The following is a 27661-nucleotide window of genomic DNA, read 5'->3' as shown; positions in this document are numbered from 1 at the left end:
ATGATTATGTTCTTTTGTGTATATATACTACCAATTAATAAAAATTGGGAAATTCTATATTAATTAGAGGGGTTGGTTAGTAAAATCACATATTAAGGTTAGTAATTAGGTGTTTAATGATAGATTAGCCATGAAATTTGCTTGTAAGGTCACCATGTGTATTATTAAAAAGTAGGGTGTCACTTTGTAGTATTAAAATTTTGTCATGCCATCACATATAATTTTTGAAACTTGAGGGATAGAATTTCCCATAAAAATTTTCTGATACTTTTTAGAATTTTATCATAAAAATTGGTATTGAGCACTATATAATACTACTGTATATGGGATGGAGTGAATGTTATAAAACATACCGAACTAACCTAAAATGATTAATACTACTTATGCTTCTTAATAGTTTCAATACTTATATATTTTTCATGTTTGTTAATACATGAGTAGTTCAATTGTAAAAATTAATAAAAATATTAAGTTATATAGAGCATATCAGAGTATACTTTAACATGACATAATTAATATAATTCCACATGTATGATTTATCTTAATTATAAATCACTTTTTTTCAGGATTATTGGTGGTACACAGATGAAGATAAAATGGCAAGCAACCAGAGTAAATAGTTTTTACTGTTTTCAGTCTTAAACAAAAATGTGCAATTCCAACCAGAGTAAGAAAAATCATACATGGTCGCTGATGTATTTTGAAGATTATTCATAGCATATCTATGATTTGTTTTCTTTAGTTGATTTGATTTTTAGTGGGGTTAAATGTTGGTGATTTACTGTAGTTTTTTCTGGAAAACATGACATAATTTGATAAGATTTTGAGATTAACTTTTGCTTGTACTGCTGTCATGGTTAATGTTCCCAAGTGAGCATGCCTTAGTTTGAAATTTACTTCATTAAAGGTTATATTTGCGTATATTTAGGTTTGATACTTAGATCTTTGAAAACTCTAATCACTTTTCGTTTTGTCTTGTATCTTGTTTTGTTTCAATGAATTTCTACTCACTTAGCATCTTTCATAAGCCACTTTGTATTAGGTAAACTTTATATTTCCTCCGTTCGGTTTTAGTTGATTGCAATACTTTGACCAAAAAGCTTTCACAGTTTTAGTCAAACTTTTGCAAGTAAAAGTGAACAGAGGAAGTCATTAAATGGTTCACTGGCCGACATTTTGGCCTTGTTTGGTAATTAGCCGGTAGCTGATTGTATTAGCTGTTTTGACTAGCTGGTTTGACTAGCTGGTTGTGTAAAAGTGTTTGGTAAATAGCTGTTAACTGTTAGTTGTATTAGTGTATTTAAGAGCAAAAAAGCTAATTGTTCAATAAGCTAATTTTAAAAAGCTCTTATGATGAGGTTTTTCTAAAAGAGCTTGAGCCCAAAAAGCTCTTTTAATAAGCTATTTACCAAACACCCAAATTAGCTTTTTAAATTAGTCAAATCTCTAATTGGGCAAAATAAGCTAAAAGCTCTTTACCAAACAAAGCCTTTGTCTTCCATGCCATCTATTTAGTAACTATACCCATTAAAATATATGGACCAAATGTAACCTTTTTCTATTTTACATAGGATTGATGTATAGGGACGATAATTTTGAATGCTATCAAAAATTTTATGTTCTATTCTTAAACAATAGAGAAAAAAAAAAAAAAAAAAAAAAAAAAAAAAAGATTTCAAACTAGTTTATTCAAGGATAACAATCTTAAAAGATCAAACATAAAAAAATATTGTGAGTATACGAATATAAGCAATTTAGTACACACTAAAGATAGGACATACATAGTTTACAACTTTACACAAATAAAGATTAATTATAAAGGTGTTCATATTGGCGATGCCTAAAGATGACATCAAGTGGTGTAACTTTGAGGTTGGTTATTCCGAAACCCTCAGTCATATCAACAGGTTCATCCGATGGAATTGAGATGTCAAATCCATGGAGTAAATTAGCTAGTGTAAACTGCATGACCGAAAGGGCAAAAGATATACCAGGACATATCCTCCTTCCACTTCCAAAAGGCATAAACTCAAAACTCTGGCCTCGCACATCATAGTCTTTATTAGTTGTGAGAAACCTTTCAGGGTGAAAATCTAAATGGTTTTCCCAAACTAGTGGATCTCTGTGTATCTTGTAAAGATTGACAAAGAGTTGTGTCCCAGCTGGAATATTGTAACCACTCACAATACAATCTGAAATAGCTTCTCGAGGGACTGAAAGGGGTGCAGCAGGGTATAGTCTCATAGTCTCCTTGAGAACTGCTTGCAAGTAGACTAAATTCTTGAGGTCTGATTCTTCCACCTGCCTTTCTTTGCCCACCACGATGTCGAGTTCAGCTTGACTCTTCTTCAGAACTTCTTTATTGTTGAGTAGCAATGACAGTGCCCATGTTAAGGTTACTGCTGTGGTATCTGCTGCTGCTAAAATCATTGCCTTCCAAGTACAAGAATATATCATAATTATTTTACTATTGATTAATATATCTGACATTAGGAAGCAATAAGCTCTTTCCTAGCTTGTTGATAAAATGCAAAGTATGAATCAGTCAATTAACACAAATGTTAAATTGTTTCAAGGTTGCAAACTTATTAACAATTAGATAATACTGTTGTAAAACTTGAGTTGTGTTTATTAGTTAAATTTTCCCGATTATACCAATCAGCAGAGTTGTAATCTCTAAACTGTAGACACTCTGAAGAACTTGTTCCTTACCTCGTTATGAAAGTCTAAAAATTACTACAAATTGCAGGTCACATAAGTTCAATTCACAACTTAAACCTCAAATATGAACTAAGCCATAATGAAAACATGTTTGTGATGTAATCTTTTTTGTCATTGTCAGAACATTAAGTTAGACTAAACTTAACTAAGATTCTATCATATATACTTAATGTTGAAACCAAATTTGAAAAATGAGTTAAAAGCTCTTACCGTGCAAGTGGCTTTAATGATTGTATCAGTTTCGAATTTGGAATCCGTTTCCTGTCCTGTCTCGAAAATACCAAGCATCACATCCATGAAATCTAGCTTTCCTTGTGCCTCTTTGGAGCTTCTTCTGTTTTTACGCTCATCCAACCACCTTTCAACTATAAGATCAATCTCTTTTGCCACTTTCTTCATTTTCTTCTCGTATCCTCTGATATCAAACCACCTCAGGAAGGGTAGTGCATCAGCAGGGACGAATACACCTGCCAATTCGAAGAAATCCCTGAATGCTTTTACACACCAACTATATTCCTCCCCTTGGTAACATTCCTTCATTGACTTGCCTGAAATTATTCTTACTATAGTGTTCATACTTACATCAGTAAACCATTGTTTCATGTCAGTTGTTTCAGACCTAGCAGTAGATATACTCTTCATGGCCGATCTTATCTCAGAGACCCTGACATTTTTTAACATCTCTACTCGATGGTTTGACATTAGCTCGATAGTGGTAAACTTACGAATCTCACGCCAGTATTGACCATATTGGCTGAAGCCTAACATAGCACCATTGTAAGCCATATGCTCTACAAAGATTGTTTGGGGACGATTTAAGAAAACTTTGTCATTGGTGCCGCCTAAGCACTCTTTCGCCATCTCTGCAGTGCTTACAACCAATGCTCGTTGTACACCAAGCCTAATCATAAAAATTGGACCATATTTATCTGCTAATTTCCCCAAGGCTATGTGAGGAAGTCCTTCCAGAAGATGCAGATGGCCTATTAAAGGCCATGAACTAGATGGTTGAGGGACTACTTTTCCATTAGTATCCGCCTTCTGTTTTAATCGAAATAGGCAGTAGATAAATAGTATTAAACCAAGCAAGCTTGCAGCTTCAGCAGAGAACTGATGAATGGGTAGTCCAAACTTAAATTCCATTTGCATTTTGAGTTTTTTTGGTGTTAAACGGAGAATTGTGTCTCAAGAATATATACTCGTTTTTTTTTTTTTTTTTCTTTCAGACAACTGATCAATAAGATTGTTCTATATTTGAATGTATGATGGGATTGTTTGTATGATATGATATTTAGTTATTATATATGTTATTAGCCATTGATGTTTAGTTGCTAAAAAAATATCTTTAAACATGATAATGCATTGATGCGTGTACTTTTGTCTCTTTTAAATAGCAAATTAAGATTATTGGCATTTGTATTGACTTTTGTTTCAACGTGATAAACGATTAGTTGTAGATTACAACTTGTTATACATCATTTGGAACATTAATTTAATAAATACTATAATTAGTCTGTAATGCATTGCCTCTTCCTGAAATATCAGATTAGATCAGGAAGAAATGTGAGACATGGAATGACACTTTCAAGCAAAAATAGCTATGTTACTTATTGGGTCACTGTTCGGGTTTAGATTGGTCTAATTGGTCGGATTTGGTCATTAAGGATTAGAGCCATATTAGACTATTTCACTCATTCAAAGTAAATTTCAAACCGGATAACAAGTTTTTGGTTGGGCCAGGTATGCATGGCATAAGAATTGTAGGGTATGGTGAGCCTAGTGGCGCATAATGATTTTTATTTTTGTAATAAGTTTTGGAAGCCATCAAAAAGGCTAAGATTAACAAAATATGAGTATACTTTAAAAAAGATTGCAAAGATTTCAAACAAAAGATAATGGAAATTAATACATTACAATTCTCCATGCTAAACAATATGTCAAACACTAACTTTTATATGTGGCCGCTATCTGCTGGCGCCTCATATGGGGGTTGAGGAGAACTAAGTTTTCCTATATGGGATTTGATACCTCAACCTGTAGACATATTTTGGGTCGGATTTTTGTCTTGTACCTAGGGGTGCTTACGAAACAAGACAACTCGCGAGCTACTCGAGCTCGACCCGGTCAAAAACTCGACCTATGTGAGCTCAACTTAAGCTCAAGATTGTCTTGAAATGTTGATGAGTCGAGAGGAGTAGAGTAGCTCATTACTTGACTTGAAAGCTCGTCACGAAATTGAATTACTTTATTATTTTATTTTATAGAAATTAAAATATTTTTATTTATAAACTTTTGTATACAATACTACCCCTCTGTTCGTAATAATCGCAATAGTTTAAATTTTGCACTATTCATAAACTTGCTTTGACCATAGATTTTTGGTATATTTTCATTATATTAACCTTTTACACTTCTTGATAATATATAATTAAAAATATTTATGGTCAAAACTGTGCATTGGCATGTGTGCCATTCGTGTTGCGATTATTATGAAGGGGGAGTAATTAATTAATGTACATTATTTGTATCAATGGGATTTTAACCGGGTGTACCATGCGCATGGTACACCTGGGTGTATGATGAAAGGTGGTTTGTGCACCCGGGTGTACCATGCACGTGGTACACCCGCATTATGAAGAAAGAACATGGCTTATAATTATAAAGAACATTACGAATTTATAAAAGAACACAACATTAAAATTTACAAGACACATTTTATTTCTAAGAAACAGTTTGTAAAAAAGATAAAAGATAATTAATAATTGATTTTTACCACGCATTTAGTGTCAAAATAGGTTAAACCCCGTGCAATAGATGCATGGTTGTTAAATACTTTTAATGACAACAAAATTATAAAAACAGTGTAAAAAATAATTACACCACACACCAATTGTTTAAGAGTATGAAACATATTTGGAGAAAAAAAAAATAAAAAATAAAAACAATTAATAGTTATAATAAATTATTTAATATTTTTAGAAAGTTTAGTTTATATTTTATGCAAAGCGAATATAATAATCTAGATACAATTCTTTGTTAGAGTAAGAATTTTTTTTTTTTTTTTTTTTTTGGATAATACTTTTGGAGGGAAAATTTCTAATGTAACACTTCCAAGTGTCCCTCTAGGTTTCGCCTTTAGTAATATGTAATAGATAGATCATTCCAAAATATTTAGATTTTAGAATTTCGTTATTAAAAATTATTTTTAACTAGAAATAATTCAAGGTTTCCTTTTCAAATTTCAAAAAATTCAAAATTTTAAATTTCATTTTCAAATTATTAGTTTCCAAATTATTTTATTTCAATCATTTTCTTTTAAAAAATTCTCAAAAAAATTGATCATATTTTTTCACCATATTTTTTATTTTTATATTTAGTTATAATATTCATCTTAATGATAAAGAAACATTGTTTGTAACATAAAGAACATAATTTGTATTATTCATATGTAAACAACATGTTTAATCTATTGTAAATACCTTGAAGATAAATGTTCCTAATATAAAGAACATATTGTTCAGACTCAAAGAACATATTAATCAGAGTCAAAGAACATATTCCATTCCAATTCAAAAATAAATATTGATCCAAGAAATGATAAATGAACATTCATCATAATATGAAGAACATCATCTTCAACCTTAGAAAATAATAGGAAAAAATAAAGAAAAAAAAATTAAAAAATTGAAAAATACCTTTTCTCCCAACAACGAATTAGTCAGTTACATGTTTTGATTAAAAGATTCGTCGGAACGGTAAAATCAACCCCTTAATAACATTGAATCATTTCGAAATTCAAAATTTACCATGGTTTCCCTCTCTATATCAACTTAATTTCTCTCTTTTATTTAACAAAAAAAAAATAAAAATAAAAAATTCATTTACCAAATGTAATATGGAATGCAAATAATAAATCAATTCCATAAATCAAAGAGTATAAATAACAAATCAATCCCTTAAGCCAAGGAGGGAATCGTTTTGGAATTTTTTTGCTCGTGTTTTTTATATTTTGTACACAAGGTTCTTTCCGCATTTTTTATAACCCTTGTATTTTGACCGGGTGTACTATGCGCATGGTACACCTGGGTTTATGATGAAATTTTCATATATGTACTCATATGAAATGTATATTTCACAAAAGACAAAATGAGAAGGACGAGATGTTACAATAAATAGGGAGTTTTACAAAGACATGTCAAGTTGCAAGCTATTCAAAATCAACTCGGTCAAAGCTTGACTTAACTCGATCAAATTTGAAATTTGGTCAAACACCAACTTGGTCAAGTTTAAAATTTGGTCAAACATCAACTCGGTTAAAGCTTAATAAAAATCTACTTCACTAAGCATATAATAACGAGTCTAGTCAAGCTACCCCAAACTCAAACTCAACTCGTACCGTAAGCAATCTACTTTCACCAAACTATATCCTTGCAGGCTAAGATCCAAAGAGACCATATATACTCACTAATCTTTAGATGATGGTCGGTTTTGTCCCCTGATAAACAAAGGCTAATAAACTTGTACTGTATTTTTTCCTTTGTTCTAAACAATTACAAACAAACAAAGCTTCCTGCCACTGCTAAGATCAAAGCTCCTACAAGAATCGGCAAAACATAAAATCATGGAGGAAAATTTGATCTGATAGGATCTCCATTGCCGGATCGTCTGGAGAAGGTAGTGAATGCTCATTGCTCAAAACTAATTCAATTCACTTGTTTATTGAATTCGTTTATAAATAGTGATATTAGGAATGAATTCAATATAATTTGACAACTAAACTACTAAAGTAAGATATCAATGTTTACTGCGAAGTATACTGCAATCTCATCCCAATTTTGTGTTTATTTTTTTTTTTCCGATCATTATCATCCAACGTCTGGTCGTATCATCTCAAATGGTAATGAAAATTTATGAAATATAATGATTTTGGTGAACTAGCATTATTATGGGATTGCCGGATTGGATATTGTTTTTCTTTTTTGGTACAAATCTATAAACGAAGTACAAATTATTTTACATTGCCTTTATTCCTAAAAGTCGTTGAGGTTTTATTTGATTTCATGGGTTTTTACTTTTCCTTAGCTTAAATCTTATTGCTGATTTGCTGAGGTCTAACATGTTTTAACACTTTTTTTTCTTCATTGAAATCAAGGGTCGTACAATAGGAAAGGTTTTGATTCTTTGTAGAGTTTGATTATGTTTCGTCTCCTATTACTTGTACCACTTTCCTTGACACTGAGTGAAATTGGCACCAATAAGACAACTATGCTAGTTTAAGAGCATGTTTGGTAAGGATACCTTCTTTTTTTTTTTTTTTTTTTTTTTTTTTTGGGGAATAGTAAGGGTACTTTAACGGAGTCAATAAACCATTATTGTTTTTAATTGTTTGGTTAGAATGGTCTTGGTATTAATTATCTTCTTCCTCCTAATTGAGACTGCTCTATAACCTTTGGTATCAATTTATCAATAATCATTACCCTTCTCAAACACACAAGTTTAAATTGATTCGTTAAACCAAACAACTGAAGAGGTAAGGATTTGATAATTTCTCCCTCTTGTTTGTTTTCTTTTTATTTCGTTTCTAATGTTTATACAAAGCACCTCCCTAATCTATAACTCTATACTAATTAGTCCTCCTTTCTTAATATATGAGTTACTTGTGCAAGCATTTAACTAAATTTGTTACAATGCACAGGATCATGTACATGTTGTGAATGGCTTTCCATGAGAAGTTTCTTGCTTTCAACAAATTGGCTAGATGGGGAATGCAACCTCCTGAGTCATGGGAAAAATCTGAACTCAAAGTGACTAGAATATTGTAAGTGGACTATATTATTATTAATTTATCATTTGGATGCTATCTGTTGATACTTAGAAATAATTTTGCTGACAGAAACCATATAATAAATAAGCACTGAAATATGTCAGTATTAGATCAGTTTCATCATATCCTTCATTCACTGCTGTTAGGGGATGTTGGTTGATTCATTAAGGGCGTCTGAAAACAGATTTTATAAGAAGGTATGCCATCTTCAACAGACCAAAATGCAGTTTATGTAAAACATAAAGTTGTAGTAAAATCCTGTCCATATTATTACATAATAGTGCAGGACATACAAGTGGTATGATAATGAAGATTAATTAACAACCTTAGTAAAGGTTGGAAGGAAGGCGATGGGTGAGGATGACCTCAAGTGGTGTAGTTTTGAGGTTGGTTAGTCCAAAACCTTCAGTCATGTCGACAATTTCACCCAATGGAGTTGAGATGTCAAATCCATGGAGTAAATTAGCTAGTGTAAACTGCAGGACCGGAAGGGCAAAAGATATAGCAGGACATATCCTCCTTCCACTTCCAAAAGGCATAAATCCAAAACTTTGGCCTCGAACATCAGTCTTTGTGTGTTGTGAGAAACCTTTCAGGACGAAATTCCAATGGGTCTTCCCACACTTGTGGATCTCTGGGTATCTTGTAAAGATTGACAAAGAGTTGTGTCCCAGCTGGAATTTTGTAACCACTCACAGTACAATCTGAAATAGCTTCTCGAGGGACTGAAAGGGGTGAAGCAGGGTATAGTCTCATAGTCTCCTTGAGAACTACTTGCAAGTAGACTAAATTCTTGAGGTCTGATTCTTCCACCTGCCTTTCTTTTCCCACTATCGTGTCTACTTCAACTTGAGTTTTCTTCAGGGTATCTTTATTGTTGAGTAGCAATGATAATGCCCATGTCATGGTTACTGCTGTGGTGTCTGTTGCTCCTAAGATCATTTCCTTCCAAGTTCCAAGTACAAAGTTAAATGTTTGAAAAAAATGTATCTCACTAGTGATTATTATGCCTGACATTAAGCAGTATTATGTATTTCTTGGTTAGTAATCTATGGATTAGCTCTAATATCACTATGTTTCAAGATTGGAGAGAGTAAGATAATGGTAAAACTTAGGTTTGCATAATAGTTCATTTTTATCACTAGAATTCTAGAAAACTCGCTGACCTGTAACCACCTCAAACAACTGTATAAGACTTGCTCTTCTTCACATTGTAAACATCTCAAAATACGTTCAGAATTAATACTTTCTTTAGATTGAATGAAATGGAAGAAAGGAAAGGAAGGGAAAATGAGGGATGTAATTTCTTTCATTTGGATATCAAATGAGAAAAGAAGGGAATTAGAAAGGATAAAATGGAGGGATTAAATTTTAAGAAATTGATCTCTACAACAATGGAGAGATTTGGAGGGAAAACTTATCTTTCTTCCCTCCCCCTCCTTTCTCTTCGCTCCCCTTCACCTCCCTCCCCTTCTTTTCTTTCCCATTTCTTTATCCAAACACACCATAAGGGCTGTTATAGCTTAGTTCACAACGTAACTGAAATAAGCTCAGATTAGAACAAAGCTATCATGAAAACATGGTTGCTATATAATTTTTTCAAGTTCTTGTCATAACATTAAGCTGTTCAAAAATTTTTCTAACACTGATATTCCATAATATAGAAATCAATTTTGCATATATAAAAGTTCTTACCGTGCAAGTGGCTTTGATTATTGTATCTGTTTCATATTTGGAAGGCTTTTCCTGTCCAGACTTGAAAATACCAAGCATCACATCCATGAAGTCCAGCTTTCCTTGTGCCTCTTTAGAGCTTCTATTTTTATGTTCATCCAACCACCTTTGAACAATATGATCAATCTCTTTTCCTGCTTTCTTCATTTTTTTCTCGTACCCTCCGATATCAAACCACCTCAGGAAAGGCAGTGCATCAGCAGGGACGAATACACCTGCCAACTCGAAGAAAATTCTGAATGCCTTTATACACCTATTATATTCCTCCCCTTGGTTTAATTCCTTCAGTGACTTGCCTGAAACTAACCTTACAATAGTGTTCATGCTTATATCACTAAACCATTTTTTCATGTCTGTTAATTCAGACCTGGCAACTGATGTACTCTTCATCGCTGATCTTACAGCTGATATCCTGATAATTTTTAACATCTCTACCCGATGGGTGGACAGTAGCTCGACAGTGGTAATCTTACACATCTCACGCCAGTATTGGCCATATTCGCTGAAGCCAAACATGACACCATTGTAACCCATATGTTCTACAATGATTTTTTGTGGACGGTTTAAGAATACCTTGTCATTGGAGCTGCCTAAGCACTCTTCCGCCATCTCTGCTGTGCTTACAACCAAAGCTCGGTTTAATCATAAAGACTTGACCATATTTATCTGCTAGTTTCCCCAAGGTTATGTGAGGAAGCTCTCCTAGAAGATGTAGTTGGCTGGGGAGGTTTCACATTGGTGTCAGTTCTCTTTTTTGGTTGAAACAGGCAGTAGAGAATTAGTAATAAGGCAAGCAGGCTTGTAGCTTCAGCAGAGACCTGAATTGGTAGTCCAAACTTAAATTCCATTCTGTTTTACAGCTTTTTTGTGGTAATGACTGAGATTTGTGTTTCTCAAGTTTTTTTTTTTTAAGACTTCAGCAAGATATTTCTGTTATGGGATTCTTCATATTATATGGTCAATTTTAAAATGTCAGTGCCAACCCTACTAAATTTTTGCTTTCTTTGAAAAAACTAAATTATTGGCGTTGGACTTTTATTCCCACTGGACTTTTGTGTTATCCTGTTTTTACAAAAATTATGTGTCATAAACTGTAATGTATTTGGGTCATTTGGCTCTTTCTGAACCTCAGACTTAGTTTTGTAGGAATATGACAAAAATGATCATGACTATTGTTTTTTATTATGTATAATTTTAAAAAGATTATATATTAAGACGAATTGATCATGACTATTTTTTTTATTACGTATAATTTACCAATATTTATCAAAGTAGACTAGTAGAGTATGTGAATGGTGCAAAGTGAATGGGTAAATTAAATAAAGCTGAGAGAGTACTAGTAGTTCATAATTTCATATATTGTTAATACATTTAAAATATGCCATTTCAATAACTTTAATGAACTGTGTTAACATCTATTTCTTGCCAATTGGAAGTTTGACAGTTTGATGACCCCATTTGGTTTGGTGTAAAATGTTTTCATGGAAATAATTTTTCATTTTTTTTTTTTTATTTAGTTTGTTAAGAGGTGGAAAACGATTCATCCAATGGTGGAAATTAAAATTGCATCCTTAATTCTTTCATAGATTACTTAGTCGTGTATTTCGTTTCTTAATCCTTAACGATCTCTTTCATTTTTTTGGTGCAATGGATTTGAGTTTTCTAGTCCAAAGTCGAGAGATTCCTGATGTTGGCTTGTTTATGCCAAAGAATCTGGAATTACGTTGTAAATCATTAGGAAGGGTATGAGAGTCACCACTTTCTGACAGTAAAATGGATGAGGTTAGGAAGAATTCGATTGCTCTGAGGAACTATTGTGAGGCTGAGAGGCAAAGACGAGAGAGAATCAATGGTCATTTTGCTACCCTCCGGAATTTTTCCTTCCTTCAACTGATAAGGTATGTGATGACCTCTCCTTCCCCCTACTTGTAAAATCGGAAGGCTTCGTAATCGGGTACTAGATAGTTGAATGAAATATTGTTAAAACTTATTTGCTAGTGTGTTTTCTGCCAATGAATCCATTATGTTCTTGATCATATTTTCTCTTAACACCCTTCAGCTTAAAGCTATTTTATTGGTACTGTTTCATCTGTTCTGTTATGAATGCCAATAAACTTGAGTTGTGCTTGCTAGTTAAATTTTCCCAATTATACCAATCAACAGAGTTGTCATCTCTGAATTTTAGACAACTCTGAAGAACTTGTTCTTTACCTCGTTGTGTCTCAAAATTACTTCAAATCGCAAACCACATAAGTTTAATCACAACTTAAACCCCGCTTATGAGCTAAACCTTAGTGAAAACATGCTTGTGATGTAATTTTTTGAGCTTGTCAGAACATTAGAGTATCTAAGAATCTATCATACTTATTAATGTTGAAACTAAATTTGAAAAATGAGTAAAAGTTCTTACCGTGCAAGTGCCTTTAATGATTGTATCAGTTTCGAATTTGGAAGCCGTTTCTTGTCCTGTCTGGAAAATACCAAGCATCACATCTCTTTTGCCACATTCATCCAACTACCTTTCGACTATATGATCAATCTCTTTTGCCACTTTCTTCATTTTTTTCTCGTACCCTTCAATATCTAACCACCTCAGGAAGGGCAGAGCATTAGCAGGGACAAATATAGCTGCCAACTCGAAGAAATCCCTGAATACCTTTACACACCTATTATATTCCTCCCCTTGATAACATTCCTTCATTGACTAGCCTGAAATTAATCTTACTATAGTGTTCATACTTACATCAGTAAACCATTGTTTCATGTCAGTTGATTCAGACCTAGCAGTAGATGTATTCTTCATGGCCAATCTTACCTCAGAGACCCTGACATTTTTTAACATCTCTACTCGATGGTTGGACAGTAGCTCGATAGTGGTAAACTTAGAATTGACCATATTGGCTGAAGCCTAACATAATATAGCACCATTGTAAGTCATATGCTCTACAAATATTGTTTGGGGATGATTTCAGAATACTTTGTCACTGGTGCCGCCTAAGCACTCTTTTGCTATCTTTGCCGTGCTTACAAGTTACAACCAAGGCTCATTGTACACCGAGCTTAATCATAAAAATTGGACCATATTTATCTGCTAATTTCCCCAAGGCTATGTGAGGAAGTCCTTCCAGAAGATGCAGATGGCCTTTTAAAGGCCATGAACTAGATGGTTGAGGGAGTTTTCCGTTAGTATCCGCCTTCTGTTTTCGTCGAAACAGGCAGTATAGAAATAGTATTAAGGCTAGCAAGCTTGCAGCTTCAGCAGAGAACTGAATGGGCAGTTCAAACTTAGATTCCATTTGCATTTAATGTCTTTTTTTTTTTGGGTGTTACACTGAGAATATGTGTCTCAAGACTATATTTTTTTTTTTCTTTCTGACGACTTTTCAATAAGATTGATCTATGTTTGAAAGTATGTGGGATTTTTATAGGATTCCAGATTCCTTATTTATATGATATGATGTTTAGTTAAATTATTAAATAATTTATTAGCCAATGATGTTTAGTTGCCGAAGGAACATCTTTAAACATGATGAAGTGTGTACTTTGTTTCTTTTAAATAGCAAATTAAGATTATTGGCATTTGTATTGACTTTTGTTTCAGCGTGATAAACGATTAGTAAAAAATTACAACTTGTTATATTCATTCATTTCGAACATTAGTGTAACAAATACTGTAGCACAATGCCTCTTCTTGAAATATCAGGTTAGATCAGGAAAAAATGTGACATGGAATAACAAATTCAAGCAAAAGCAGCTATGCTAGTTATTGGGTCATTATTCGGATTCGAAATTGGTCTAATTGGGTTGGATTGGTCATTTAGGATTTGAGTCATGTTACACTACTTCACGCACATTAAATTTCAAAACGGATCACTTTAAGTTTTTTGTTGGGTATGCCGGTATGGCATGTATGGTGGGCCTAGTGGCGCATTAAGATTTTAATTTTTGTACTCCGTAGTAAGTTTTGGAAGCTAGGCCATTATATAGGCTAAGATTTCAAACAAAAGATAATTTGGGGTGTTACAAAATATAATTGAAGATATATACTCTTGTTGTCCCAAAATGTTGTGCTCGTTTCTCACTTTGCATATATTTAAGGCTAGTTGAGAATAATTATAAAAGATGAAGTACAACATTTTAAAAAAATTGGTATAAAATTATGGGACATTTGAAATGAATAGACAGGGGTATGTAAAAAGTGTGAGTAGGGTAGAAGTGGGGGACCATGTGATGAGAGAGATTTATAAAAATGATATAACTTTTGATTCAACTAGGGTGGCTGAAGCGTGCACATAGCTACCCTTGTCTGAGAATCTCTTTCAGTTTGGTTTAAATATCACAACTTTAGTTTTAATTTAAAGAGTATAATTGTTCAAACATTATTTATAAGAGTTATTTCAAGCTTTTTAAAAAGTATGGAAGAAAAGGGAAGGAAAAAAAAAGGCCAAGAGCTATGCAGGTAAAAACAAAAGGAAGAAAATAGAAATAAAAATGTCAAATATGTGATTCACATACATAGATGGGGATAATTATGTAAATAGACATTTTAAAGGATATAGTTTGCGTAACACTATTCTTAAGCATTTGGTTAAATTTTTAATAAGCTAGGTAGGGATTATAAGGAGATTATGCATCTAAAGAAGCGGTCAATTATAGTAAGTATTGCATTTTACAGTTCAAAAAAAAAATAGAAACCTTTACCATCTTTAATTTAAGTCATTTTAAATTTTACCAACATTTTCAAAAAAAAAAAAATCTACCTTATGCCTTGTTCACTTCACCTTAAACAAATTATATTCAGTAAAAATAATTTTAGTTAATAAAAAATAAGTTTAGTTCAGTAAAATTAATTTCACTTTAGTACAAATAATTTCAGTTCAGCAAAAATCAGTAACTTTAAAGAAGAAATATAATAAAGAATCAGTAAAAATAATTTCAGTTCAGCATAATTAATTTCAATTCAGTAATAATAATTAAGGTTAAGCAAAAATAATTTCAATTTAGTAAAATTAATTTAAGTTCAGAAAAAATAAGGTGAAGTGAACGGTGACAGGCTAAAGTCGTATCACCTAATCAAAAGTAATTTCTAAGACCACTAACTAATAATAGAAAGTGAAGTAGAGTCGAATCCACAGGGAAACAACGTTTTTCTATTCCTAATCAATTAAAATAATCTAAATTATCAAGAGACAAATAGGTTTGAATGAATTAAACTAAGGTAGAAATCAATAATAAAAGGCCTACTGTGACAGGTTCACCAATAATCAATATTCCGGGATAAAACATAACAATCAATAATTAATATTGCAAACATAACATGATTAACAGGCTCTCGTAATTTATTAAACAACATAGATCTAACAGGCTTTCATAATTTACTAGACCTAAGTTCTTATTGAAAATATCCTTTAATATCAAATTAACATTTGCTCGATTCATCAATTCAATATTGCTATACTCTTATAATCAAATCACATCTGCACGATTCATAATCTAATTGTAAAGAATTAAAACAATTCGATAAGAAATTATTATCCAATATCAATAATCAACCAAAATAATTTATCCCTTCATATTAATTATGGATCCCCATAGAACCCTAGAAATTAACTGCTCACACATAATTAAATCTAGATTAATCAAGGCATATATAAAAGACATGATTGAAATCAAAGCACAAAAATAACGAAGCAATTAAAATCAAAGCGATAAAAGAGATGAGAAATAATACCGAATGAAGGAAAAATGAAGTTGCACTAAAAGGGGAAAACTTGAGTTCAACAATAATCTCTCACTAAAATCTCTCTAAAAGCTTAAAAATGAAAATTGTAATCTAAAAACGTAGCTAATAAAGCTTACAAAAGAGTTTAAATACTAAACCGAAAATTAACTCAAAACATGATTCCTAAACGCCTCTAGAAAAACACGCGCCCGATCGGGTGAAGGGCCGCCAGATTGGGCCCGCCTTTTTCTTCACACCGCCTTTCTAGGCAACCGCCCGATCGGGCCCGGTCTTTTTTTCATAGGACGAATTTTCTTTCTTCTTTTCCTTTGGGCTCCAAACACTTGTGGCCCAAATTTACTTCTTCCTTGGTTTTGTACTTGTACCAATTCCACGAACCAAGCCGTTAGTCACCGAGATAATTGGTCTTGGGCTACAAACGATGGTCATGAATGTGATCATAGCTTCGATATCCCGTAGTGGCCGGAAAACTAAAGAAATCGCCAACAAATCGGGGGAATTCTTACAAAACAAATGTCAACTCTACAAAACACTCGAAACCACACAATAATACTAAATATAGCCCCAAAGAGCTCAAATATGCATAAAAATGACCGTGGGATGGAGGATAAAATAGTATATCAAACACATATAACAAACTCCCCCAAGCCAAACCTTTGCTTATCCCTAAGCAAAGCAATGAATCAAACAAATCAAAACTTCACCCCAAATTCATTTCAAAACCACGATACAACTCAAGATAAATCCAACAAACATGAATCATAATCAATCACTCAAATCCATCCAATTAAATCCTCCCTAACAATCGTCAAGTAGAGCAAACCACAAGAGCATATCGAATTCAAGACTAGTGCTGACACACTCAACTCATTTATGTGGCGAGTAAAAGATGTACTTGATCGCTCTCCATCCCAACCCCTTTATATGTGAACAATGCCCTCCCAACTCACGCACTCGTGTGTTTTAAAGACATACACTCAACCTAGTAGTCGACTCAGAATATATCAAATCATTGTCCGCATTGGTAAACAACTACTTTCACATTCACACGACTCTATGCACAAAGGTCGGAAGGTCTTCAAAGCTTGTAGTGTAAGGCTTAGGTAAAGGGTAGGAAATATTTGGAAAAATGTGAGAGCAAAGTCATGCTTAAGGGAGCCAAATCCTAGTAATACCAAGGTCAAAAATAGATTATGACCAATCATCTCCAACGTAACTCAACACTACAAAAGTTCACCAAACAAACAAACCAATTTCTTCACAAATTTTTCTAACACTTACAATTTCACTCACACAAAAATAACATTATATATACAACTTGAGTGATCAAACAAACTTTGAACTCTTTTTCTTTTCTTTTGAACTTGATTTTTTTTTCTTTTCTTTTCTTTTGAAGTTCACTTTTCTTTCTCTTTTCTCATTCATCATGCTTTATTTTTCAAGAAAATTCATCTTTCAAATCACCAAAAATAAACCACAATCAAGAACAAATCAACTTCTCAAAACCCACCCACATTGTGCACTATATAAGCACACTACAAACTCCCTCACCTCACTCACTAATAGCTCCCCCAATCCAAGCTTGGGACTAGTAACCAATGGGGAAAAATAGGCTTGTAATGTGGCTAAATAAACAATGAAAAGTCAAGGAAACAACATGGGTAGCAAAAAGGGAACAAATGTATCTAATATCATCCGAAGGCCACCTAAAAGAAAAAACGCCTTCGTCCTCCTCATTGTGCATAATAGTGAATCATATAAACATTACTCATAGTTAAAAACCAATACTCAACTTCATTGATATACCAAGAACTAACACACATTCCTTACCAAATCAACTAGTCAAGCACTATATCACAAGTAGTTGGGCAAAATTGACGCATGTTAAGTTTCAAGGCAATCAAACATCAAATCATGACCAACTAATCCACAATGTTCATCATCATTAACCAAGAGTCAAAACAAATTTTCCAAACAATTTTCATCAAGGGGCACATGGAAGCATGATTTATCTTTTCATTGGAACGTATTTTTGCATTTTTTTTTTCGAAAGCAATAAAATCTAATCCTAAGAAAGCAATAAAATAGAGAAGAGAGAAAGAATACCATATATACAAAACCATCTCCCCCCAAGCCAAATCAAGCAATGCCCTCATTGACTTGAGAGTGTAGCTACATGTATCTACTCATCATCATCATCATCATCATTCGCATCCATCCTAGCATAGCCACCACCACCTCCATGGCAAGAACCAACACCTCCATGACCCTAGCTACCTGCAAAATAGTTAGGATCCATATTCCCACCTAACCCTCCAAAAGGAACATCGGCCCCATAACCATGGACAGAAGTGTAGTCCACATAAGAACTATAATCACTAGGGGCGGTGTACTCTCCTTGGGGAGGTTGAAACCAATCGGGAAGCATAGCTTCAAGGGGATGACACCTAGATGTGCATAATCATCATACATGGGATATAAACCCCTCCCTAGGTTTCTCTCAACATACCCAATCCTCCTATCAAGTGACCCCACCCTTCTATCAAGGGATTGAACCATTCCCTCTACCCTTCCTTTGCCCTCTCTCAATCCTATCAAGTTGGCCCCTAAAAGCCGAAAAGTCATATGGTGCATTAGGATCAATGTTATAGTCATGAGAGGAGGAGGGGATGTCTTGCATGTAAGGTTGGAGTTGGGGTTCAAAATGAGGTGGAGGTTGAGGTTGGAGTTGCGGTGGAGGTTGGGGAGATTCTTGAGTTTCTCCTTCATTGCCAATAACATAGGTGTAATATGTATTACCCGTATCAAACTTAGTCATAGCGGGGTTGGGCAATTTAAAAGCTCGGTCTCTCCTACTCGGTTCTCTATGGACTATCCACCATAACTCATTAGGCCGACTCACGCTATAGGTAGGTTGAACCCAATTAAGCCCTCCTAGGTATCTTAGGTCCATCAAAGTACTCCCATCCACCCTCCTATGGTCATTAGGCTCAAACCCCAACAATTTAACCGCAATGTGGGTCACTAACCCACCAAAGTAAATAGGGGTTCTTGCCCTCGATGTTTCGGAAGCCTTAGCACTACGTTGAAAATGTTGGGCCATCTTTAACGTGATGTTAAGCTTCCCACACTCGGGGTACAAAGGAGGCTAGGAGTTCTAGTTCATCCGCCCTAACATTAGCCGGCTCCTGCCTCCTAAAGATTGTGGGACCTACAAATCGTTGCCAAAACATTGGCACGGGGTGTTGGATGATGGTGCCTTTGGCATGTTGGAAGCTTTCTAAAACCTCCCCCGTAAGGGCCTTGTAAACCTCACCATTAAAGTCCCTAGGTGGAGTGGGTGGTCTATCGACCTTCAATTCAAACAATTTACTAAAATCTTTCAAAGAACATCTCACATCATTGTTTAACAAACGAAATTGAACATGAAAATCATTTGATTTTGATTTCGATTTTATCAAAATAAAAGTAGAAATAAACTCTACCGTTAGATAATGATAAGTGTCACAATGCATATCAAAGAAACTAGTCATGCCAATACCCTTAAACAATTTCTCTACTTGTTTATCTATTCCCATAGTAATCAAAGTAGGATGATGAACAAAACGGGTAGTGATTACCTACCTAGGGATGAGATTGAGCATCCTTTGCTTTTGTTCTTGGCTAGTAACCACCACCTCCTCCCATCCATTGATTTGGAGCTCCGGGTCAACCATGGGTGCCATTGGTTGCTCTCCTCTTTGTCCTCTTGATCTTTTTGAAGCCATTAGAAGTTAATTTTAGAAAAACTTGAGATTTCTCTCTCTAGAGTTTTCTAAAAGATTGAGAAAATAAAGAGAAATTAGGTGGGAAATGTAAAGGAAGGTGAGAGGATTCAAAATATGGTAAAATTTTTGAGGTTTGATGAGAAAATTGGAAGAGATCTTGATTGGAATATGAAGTTGAAGGTTTATAAATGGAGTGTAGAGAGAGAAAGTGAAGATAGAAGAGATGAAAGAAAGAAGAAAGTGAAAGAAAGAAGGGGAAAAAGAGTTTGTGAAATCCGGGTAAAAACACGCACCCGATCGGGCGTCTATTTGCCTGATCGGGCGACCTTCTGGATTTTTGGATCCTCATTTGCGCGCCCGAACTTAGCCTTGATCTTCATCTCGATGGCTCGCCCGATCAGGCAATCTTCGCCCGGGATTTCTTTTGGATTTAACTTGATTTCGCCAAAAATGTGCCCGATCGGGCACTCTCGCCCGATTGGGCGAGATTTCTTAAGTTTCTTTCCTTCGCTTGCGCGCCCGGTCAGGCGACTACGCCCGATCGGGCGAAATTGCAGCTCGATTTTCACCAACATACACGCCCAGTCGGGCGGCTATACCCAATCGGGCAAGAAATTTGATTTTTCTCGACTTCAGTTGCGCTGGCGAGCCCTGCCCGATCCGGCCACTAGCCAGTCCGAGCTTGTGATTTTTCTTTGACTATTTCTCTTTAAATCTCCCTACTTCATGACTCAAAACCTGTACAACTTACTTCACACATGTAAAATTTGCACTCTCCTCACCTCTCTATAAAAATAAATAAAATAAAAGCTAGACTAGAAAGCATAATATACGGGTTGACTCTCTCAAAGCGCTGGTTTATGAAGGTCCCGCACGACCTTTTGTACCTTAGTTCTAAGATGAGAGTGGAGTTGGGTGGATTTCATCCATCACTCTAACGGTAGCTCCTTCATGATACACCTTTAATCGTTGACCATTGACCTTGAATTCTTCACGTTTGTCATTTAATTGCTCAACCGAACCAAATTTATTCACCTTAGTGATAGTAAAGGGACCCGACCACCTAGACTTTAGCTTCCCTAGGAAGAGCTTAAGGGAAGCTAAGTTCTAGAGTTAAAGAGTAGAACCTTGTCTCCCGGTGCGAATCTCTTAGTAGGATCTTCTTGTCGTGCCACTTCTTGGTCTTCTCCTTGTATATTTGCGCACTGTCATAAGCGGACAATCTAAACTCATCCAACTCATTGAGTTGGAGAAGTCTTTTCTCACCCGCAACCTTAGAATCCATATTAAGCTCCTTGATTGCCCAAAAAGCTTTGTACTCCAATTCCACGGGAATATGACTTGCTTTACCGTACTAGTCTATAAGGAGAGGTGTCAATTGGTGTTTTGAATGCGGTCCTGTACGCCCAAAGTGTGTCATCAAGCTTCATACTCCAATCCTTTCTTGACTTAGCTACCACTTTTTCTAAAATCAACTTGATTTCTCGATTAGAGATCTCAACTTGACCACTTGTTTGAGGATGGTAACTAAGCCCGGTCCTGTGGTAGACTCCATACTTCTTTAGAAGGTTGTCCAACTGTCCTTCATGGAAGTGAGAACCACCATCACTAATGATAGCTCGTGGGACACCAAATCTAGGAAAAATGGTCTTCTTGAAAATCAAAAGTAATTCCTAAGACCACTAACTAATAGAAAGGGAAGTAGGGTCGAATCCACAGGGAAACAACGTTTTTCTATTCCTAATCAATTAAAATAATCTAAATTATCAAGAGACAAATAGGGTTGAATGAATTAAACTAAGGGAGAAATCAATAATAAAAGGCTTAGGGTCACAGGTTCACCAATAAATAATTAATATTCTGTGATAAAACATAACAATCAACAATTAATATTGTAAACATAACATGATTAACAGGCTCTCGCAATTTATTAAACAACATAGATCTAATAGGCTCTCTCAATTTACTAGACCTAAGTTCCTATTGAAAATAGCCTTTAATATCAAATTAACATCTGCTATATTCATCAATTCAATATTACTATACTTTTACAATCAAATCACATCTGCTCGATTCATAATCTAATTGTAAAGAATTAAAACAATTCAATAAGAAAGTATTATGCAACATCAATAATTAACCAAAACAATTTATCCCTTCATATTAATTATGGATCCCCTTAGAACCCTAGAAATTAACTACTCGCACATAATTAAATCTAGACTAATCAAGGCATATATTAAAGGTAAAAAAAGATCAGGGCCGATCGGGCGGTTGCCCAGAAAGGCGGTGTGAAGAAAAAGGCGGGCCCAGTCGGGCGGCCTTTCACCCGATCGGGCGCGTGTTTTTCTAGAGGCGTTTAGGAATCGTGTTTTGAGTTAATTTTGGGTTTAGTATTTAAACTCTTTTGTAAGCTTTATTAGCTAAGTTTTTAGATTACAATCTTCATTCTTAAGCTTTTAGAGAGATTTTAGTGAGAGATTATTGTTGAACTCAAGTTTTCCCCTTTTAGTGCAATTTCAAATTTCCTTCATTTGGTATTATTTCTCGTCTCTTTTATCGCTTTGATTTTAATTGCTTCGCTATTTTTGTGCTTTGATTTCAATGCCGAGTCTTCTTTCTTCTTTTCCTTTGGGCTCCAAACACTTGTGGCCCAAATTTACTTCTTCCTTGGTCTTGTACTTGTACCAATTCCACAAACCAAGCCTTTAGTCACCGAGATAATCGGTATTGGGCTACAAACGACGGTCATGAATGTGATCATAGCTTCGATATCCCGTAGTGGCCAGAAATCCATTAAACACCAACAAATCGGGGGAATTCCTACAAAACAAATGCCAACTCTACAAAACACTCGAAACCACACATTAGTACTAAAAATAGCCTCGAAGAGCTCAAATATGCATAAAAATGACCGTGGGACGGGGGATAAAAAGTATATAAAACCATATATATCAAACTCCCCCAAGCCAAATCTTTGTTTGTCCCTAAGCAAAGCAATGAATCAAACAAATCAAAACTTCACCCCAAATCCATTTCAAAACCACGATACAACTCGAGGCAAATCCAACAAACATGCATCATAATCAATCACTCAAATCCATCCAATTACTAATCCTCCCTAACAATTGTCAATTAGAGCAAACCACAAGAGCATATCGAATTCAAGACTAGTGCTGACACACTCAACTCTCATTTATGTGGCGAGTAAAAGATGTACTTGATCGTTCTTTATCCCAACTCCTTTATATGTGAACAATGCCCTCCCAACTCACGCACTCGTGTGTTCTATTTTTACTCTTTTTTAAGAAATTTTGTTAAATGATTCAAGTTGTAGAATAAAACTTCCATAATTTTACCGAACAACATAGAAAAAAAAATTCATGAATTTAAAATTCTATGGTGTTCCAAACAGTATATTTGGAATTGAATACTAGTATTTCAATTCCCAGATTGAAATGAAAAAATTTGAAATGAAATATTGATTCCCAAACACTGCCTTACTTTAATTTGACAACTAAAGTAACATACTAATGTATAGTATACTGCAATGAGTGCAATCTCATCCCCAATTTGGTGTTTTCTTCGTTTATTATCACCCAACATCTTACAGTCTTATGGTTGTATCACCCCAAATGGTAATGAATTGTAATGGAAATTTATAAAATATAATAATTCCGGTGAATTAGCATTATTATGGGAATGGTCATTGAATTGTTTTACAAATCTATATCCGAATTCGAAGTACAAATTAATTCCCATTGCCACCATTCTTACAAGTCGTTAGAAATTTATAATTTGGTTTCATGAGGCAACTGAAAATGTTTAATGATGTTATAAGAACATGTTTGGTAAGGGTACCTTTTTGCTCTAAAAATGGATTTAATAAACCATTACCGACTTACCGTCTTTAAGTGTTCCGTTAAAGGGTCTAGGTAACAATTACCTTACTTGGGGGTAATGCTTTCTACCTAATTGAGACTGCTCTATAACCTTTGGTATCAATAATCATTACCCTGCTCTTATTTGTTTTCTTTCCATTTCGTTTCTAATGTTTATACCAAGCACCTTCCAAATCTATAACTCTATACTAGTTAGTCCTCCTTTCTTAATATGTGAGTTACACGTGTAAGCATTTAACTAAATTTGTTACAATCCACAGTTGTGAATGACTCTCCATGAGAAGCTTCTTGCTTTTAACAAACTGGCTAAATGTAGAATGCTACCTCCTGAGCAATCTTGGGAAAAATCTGGACTCAAAGTGAATATTGTAAGTAGACTATATTTTTATTAATTTATCATTTGGATGCTATCTGTTGATACTTTATTATTGTATTGTAGATTTCTTTCCGCTATAGAAATATTTTTTCGCAGACAAAAACCATATGGTGATATGGTATATAAGTACTCAAGAATGTCAGTAATGGATCAAGTTCATCATGTCCTTCATTCACTGATGTTGGATGATTTGCTAAGGGTTGAAAACAGATTTATAAGAAGGGAGGCCATCTTCGAATGACCAAAATATGTAGCTTAATGTAAATTATAAAATTGTAGTGATTATTACTGATTGCTGCACAACATATTAGTGCAGAAAAGAAAAGGTGGTACACAGATGATAATCAATCAACAACCATTGTAAAGTCATTATAAAGGTTGGAAGGAAGGCGATGGGTGAGGATGACCTCAAGTGGTGTAGTTTTGAGGTTGGTTATTCCGAAACCCTCAGTCATGTCAACAGTTTCATCCAATGGAATTGAGATGTCAAATCCATGGAGTAAATTAGCTAGTGTAAACTGCATGACCGAAAGGGCAAAAGATATACCAGGACATATCCTCCTTCCACTTCCAAAAGGCATAAACTCAAAACTCTGGCCTCGCACATCATAGTCTTTATTAGTTGTGAGAAACCTTTCAGGGTGAAAATCTAAAGGGTTTTCCCAAACTAGTGGATCTCTGTGTATCTTGTAAAGATTGACAAAGAGTTGTGTCCCAGCTGGAATATTGTAACCACTCACAATACAATCTGAAATAGCTTCTCGAGGGACTGAAAGGGGTGCAGCAGGGTATAGTCTCATAGTCTCCTTGAGAACTGCTTGCAAGTAGACTAAATTCTTGAGGTCTGATTCTTCCACCTGCCTTTCTTTGCCCACCACGATGTCGAGTTCAGCTTGACTCTTCTTCAGAACTTCTTTATTGTTGAGTAGCAATGACAGTGCCCATGTTAAGGTTACTGCTGTGGTATCTGCTGCTGCTAAAATCATTGCCTTCCAAGTACAAGAAAATAATTAATGTTTGAAAATATCTCATCTAAGAATTGAACAACTATAAAATTTGATGGAATTAATTAGAGAGGGCTAGCCAGTGATATAAAAGAGGGTTCGGATTGAGCCATAAATATCTCACTAGAAATTATTATGCTTGACAATAAGCAATATTATGTCCTTTCTTGGTTATTAATGTATGGATTAGCTCTAATTTCACTTTGTTTTGAGAGTGGAGTAAGATAATGGTAAAACTTAGGTCTGCATATTAGTTCATTTTTATCACTCAGCAGAACTCACTGACCTGTAACCACCTCTAACAACTGTATAAGACTTGTTCTTTTCCCCATTGTAAAAATTTCAAAATAAGTTCAGATTAAGGGCTATCCAAGCTTAGTTCATAACTAAAATGAGATCAGATTCGAACAAAGCTATCATGTAAACATGGTTGCAGTATAATAATTTTTTTGTTCTTGTCATAAGATTAGATTGTTCAAGAATTAATCAAACACTGATAGTGCGTGCGTAAAAGTTCTTACTGTGCAAGTGGCTTTGATAATTGCATCTGTTTCGTATTTGGAAGGCTTTTCCTGTCCAGACTCGAAAATACCAAGCATCACATCCATGAAGTCCAGCTTTCTCTGTGCCTCATTAGAGCTTCTGTTTTTATGTTCATCTAACCACCTTTGAGCTATATGATCAATCTCTTTTGCTGCTTTCTTCATTTTTTTCTCGTACCCTCCGATATCAAACCACCTCAGGAAGGGCAGTGCATCAGCAGGGACGAATACACCTGCCAATTCAAAGAAATCCCTGAATGCCTTTACACACCTATTATATTCCTCCCCTTGGTAGAATTTCTTCAATGACTTGCCTGAAATTAATTTTACAATAGTGTTCATGCTTATATCAGTAAACCATTGTTTCATGTCAGTTGATTCAGACCTAGCAACTGTTATACTCTTCATCGCCGATCTTACCTCAGATATCCTGACATGTTTAAGGATCTCTACCCGATGGGCAGACAGTAGCTCGATAGTGGTAATCTTACGCATCTCACGCCAGTATTGGCCATATTGGCTGAAGCCCAACATGGCACCATTGTAAGCCATATGTTCTATAAAGATTTTTTGAGGACGATTTAAGAATACTTTGTCATTGGTGCCGCCTAAGCACTCTTTCGCCATCTCTGCTGTACTCACCACCAAAGCTTGGTGGATACCAAGCTTGATCATAAAGATTTGACCATATTTATCTGCTAATTTTCCCAAGGTTATGTGAGGAAGCTCTCCTAGAAGATGTAGATGGCCAATAACAGGCCAAGAACCAGAAGGCTGGGGAGGTTTCGCCTTGGTATCAGTTCTCTTTTTTTGTTGAAACAGACAGTAGAGGCAGTAGAGAAATAGAAATAAGGCAAGAAAGCTTGTAGCTTCAGCAGACAGCTGAAATGGTAGTTGAAATTTAAATTCCATTTTGTTTTACAGCTTTTTTGTGGTGGTGAACTGAGACTTGTGTTTTTGAAGTTTTTCTTACAGACTTCAGCAAGATTTTTCTGCGATGGCATTACTCGTATGATATGATTAAAATTACTAGAATAGTCTATGTTTAGATACTGAAGATATTTAAACATGTGAGTGCTAACTCTATTAAGTTTGTTTTCTTTAGAAAACTAAATTATTGTTGCTGGACTTTTGTTTCCACTTGTTTTTTGTTTTTTTTTTGACTAAAAAAGTATCCTAAACTGTAATGTATTTGCCTCTTTCTGAATCTCAGCCTTAGTTTTGTAGGAATATGACGTATGGGATGACAATTTTGAGCAAAATGCTATGTGAATAAGCCAGGAAAAGCCTCAGAAATCGTCTGACCTTGCGGCTTGGTGCTTTGCAGAGGTGAACATGCATTGAATTTATCTATTAGGCTTGTGAAATTAACCCATGAGATTATATATCTTGTGCATCCTCCATTCTTTTTCTTTCTTCCGGCTTTTCACACTTGACTTTAATGAATTGTGTTAACAAAGGTATTATTTCATTACATCCATCTCTTGCTAATGCAAAATTTTGAACACAAATATATTTTAATTATCACTAAGTAAAAAATTATAACAGTTTGTTGATAAGTATATTAGGTGACTCGTACTTCGTAGCTTTGTCCGCCCGATCGGGCGGACATTGCCCGGTCTGACCGGGCGGAAGAAGAAGAGGTGCCTGGCAAATTCGTTGAAGAAGCTGCTCTCGCGCCCGACCGGGCGAGCCTTCGCCCGACCGGGCGAGCCTTCGCCCGATCGGGCAGACCTTGCCCGGTCTGACCGGGCGGTGGGGGTTGGATACGTTGAAGCATTCGTATGGAGTTTTCTTCTCGCGCCCGATCGGGCAGACCTTGCCCGGTCTGACCGGGCGGAGAAGGAAAAATACGGAACGCGGATTTTGCGGTTTTAGGTTATCTTATTTTATTATCTTTTTGCCCAAGTATCTTTTAATTAGGGATTAATATAAAACCTCCCTAATATCAGTATTAGGGGGAAGAGAGGGAGAGTGAGAGCCGTTCTTGAGAAATACAAGAATCATCTTTGTAATCTTTGCAGTTTATAGTGAAATCATTCGATCTC

General features: G+C 34.9%; 2 protein-coding genes, 1 long non-coding RNA gene and 1 pseudogene across 3 annotated transcripts; 1 reads left to right on the top strand and 3 right to left on the bottom strand.

Annotated features, from left to right (window-relative positions):
- Positions 1-1660: 1660 nt before the first annotated feature.
- On the bottom strand, positions 1661-4105 carry LOC110730579 (cytochrome P450 CYP82D47-like). Its single transcript, XM_021910402.1, has 2 exons — positions 2932-4105; positions 1661-2433 (listed from the first exon to the last, which is right to left on the bottom strand). Exons 1-2 carry the CDS (start codon positions 3868-3870, stop codon positions 1810-1812), a joined length of 1563 nt encoding a protein of 520 aa, XP_021766094.1. The 5' UTR covers positions 3871-4105; the 3' UTR covers positions 1661-1809.
- Positions 4106-7121: 3016 nt separating this feature from the next.
- On the top strand, positions 7122-27148 carry LOC110730578. The gene is made up of 3 exons (XR_002513093.1): positions 7122-7395; positions 8417-8539; positions 26833-27148. It is a non-coding gene; the product is annotated as an uncharacterized LOC110730578 (long non-coding RNA).
- On the bottom strand, positions 8773-11285 carry LOC110730576 (annotated as a pseudogene).
- Positions 24283-26736, bottom strand: LOC110730575 (cytochrome P450 CYP82D47-like). The gene is made up of 2 exons (XM_021910400.1): positions 25593-26736; positions 24283-25056 (listed from the first exon to the last, which is right to left on the bottom strand). Exons 1-2 carry the CDS (start codon positions 26523-26525, stop codon positions 24412-24414), a joined length of 1578 nt encoding a protein of 525 aa, XP_021766092.1. The 5' UTR covers positions 26526-26736; the 3' UTR covers positions 24283-24411.
- Positions 27149-27661: the final 513 nt, after the last annotated feature.

The sequence above is a fragment of the Chenopodium quinoa genome, unplaced genomic scaffold (assembly GCF_001683475.1).
Source record: "Chenopodium quinoa cultivar QQ74 unplaced genomic scaffold, ASM168347v1, whole genome shotgun sequence".
Classification (NCBI taxonomy): Eukaryota; Viridiplantae; Streptophyta; class Magnoliopsida; order Caryophyllales; family Amaranthaceae; genus Chenopodium; species Chenopodium quinoa.
Note: the sequence above shows the minus strand (reverse complement) of the source record. Positions and strands in the feature narration are given on the sequence as shown.

Excerpts from the sequence above, each read along its gene's own strand:
- LOC110730575 (XM_021910400.1), bottom strand. The coding sequence starts at position 26,525 with ATGGAATTTAAATTTCAACTACCATTTCAGCTGTCTGCTGAAGCTACA. Across the intron at positions 25,057-25,592 it reads TTATCAAAGCCACTTGCACA|GCAATGATTTTAGCAGCAGC; the intron begins GTAAGAACTTTT and ends TGTACTTGGAAG.
- LOC110730579 (XM_021910402.1), bottom strand. The coding sequence starts at position 3,870 with ATGCAAATGGAATTTAAGTTTGGACTACCCATTCATCAGTTCTCTGCT. Across the intron at positions 2,434-2,931 it reads TCATTAAAGCCACTTGCACG|GCAATGATTTTAGCAGCAGC; the intron begins GTAAGAGCTTTT and ends TGTACTTGGAAG.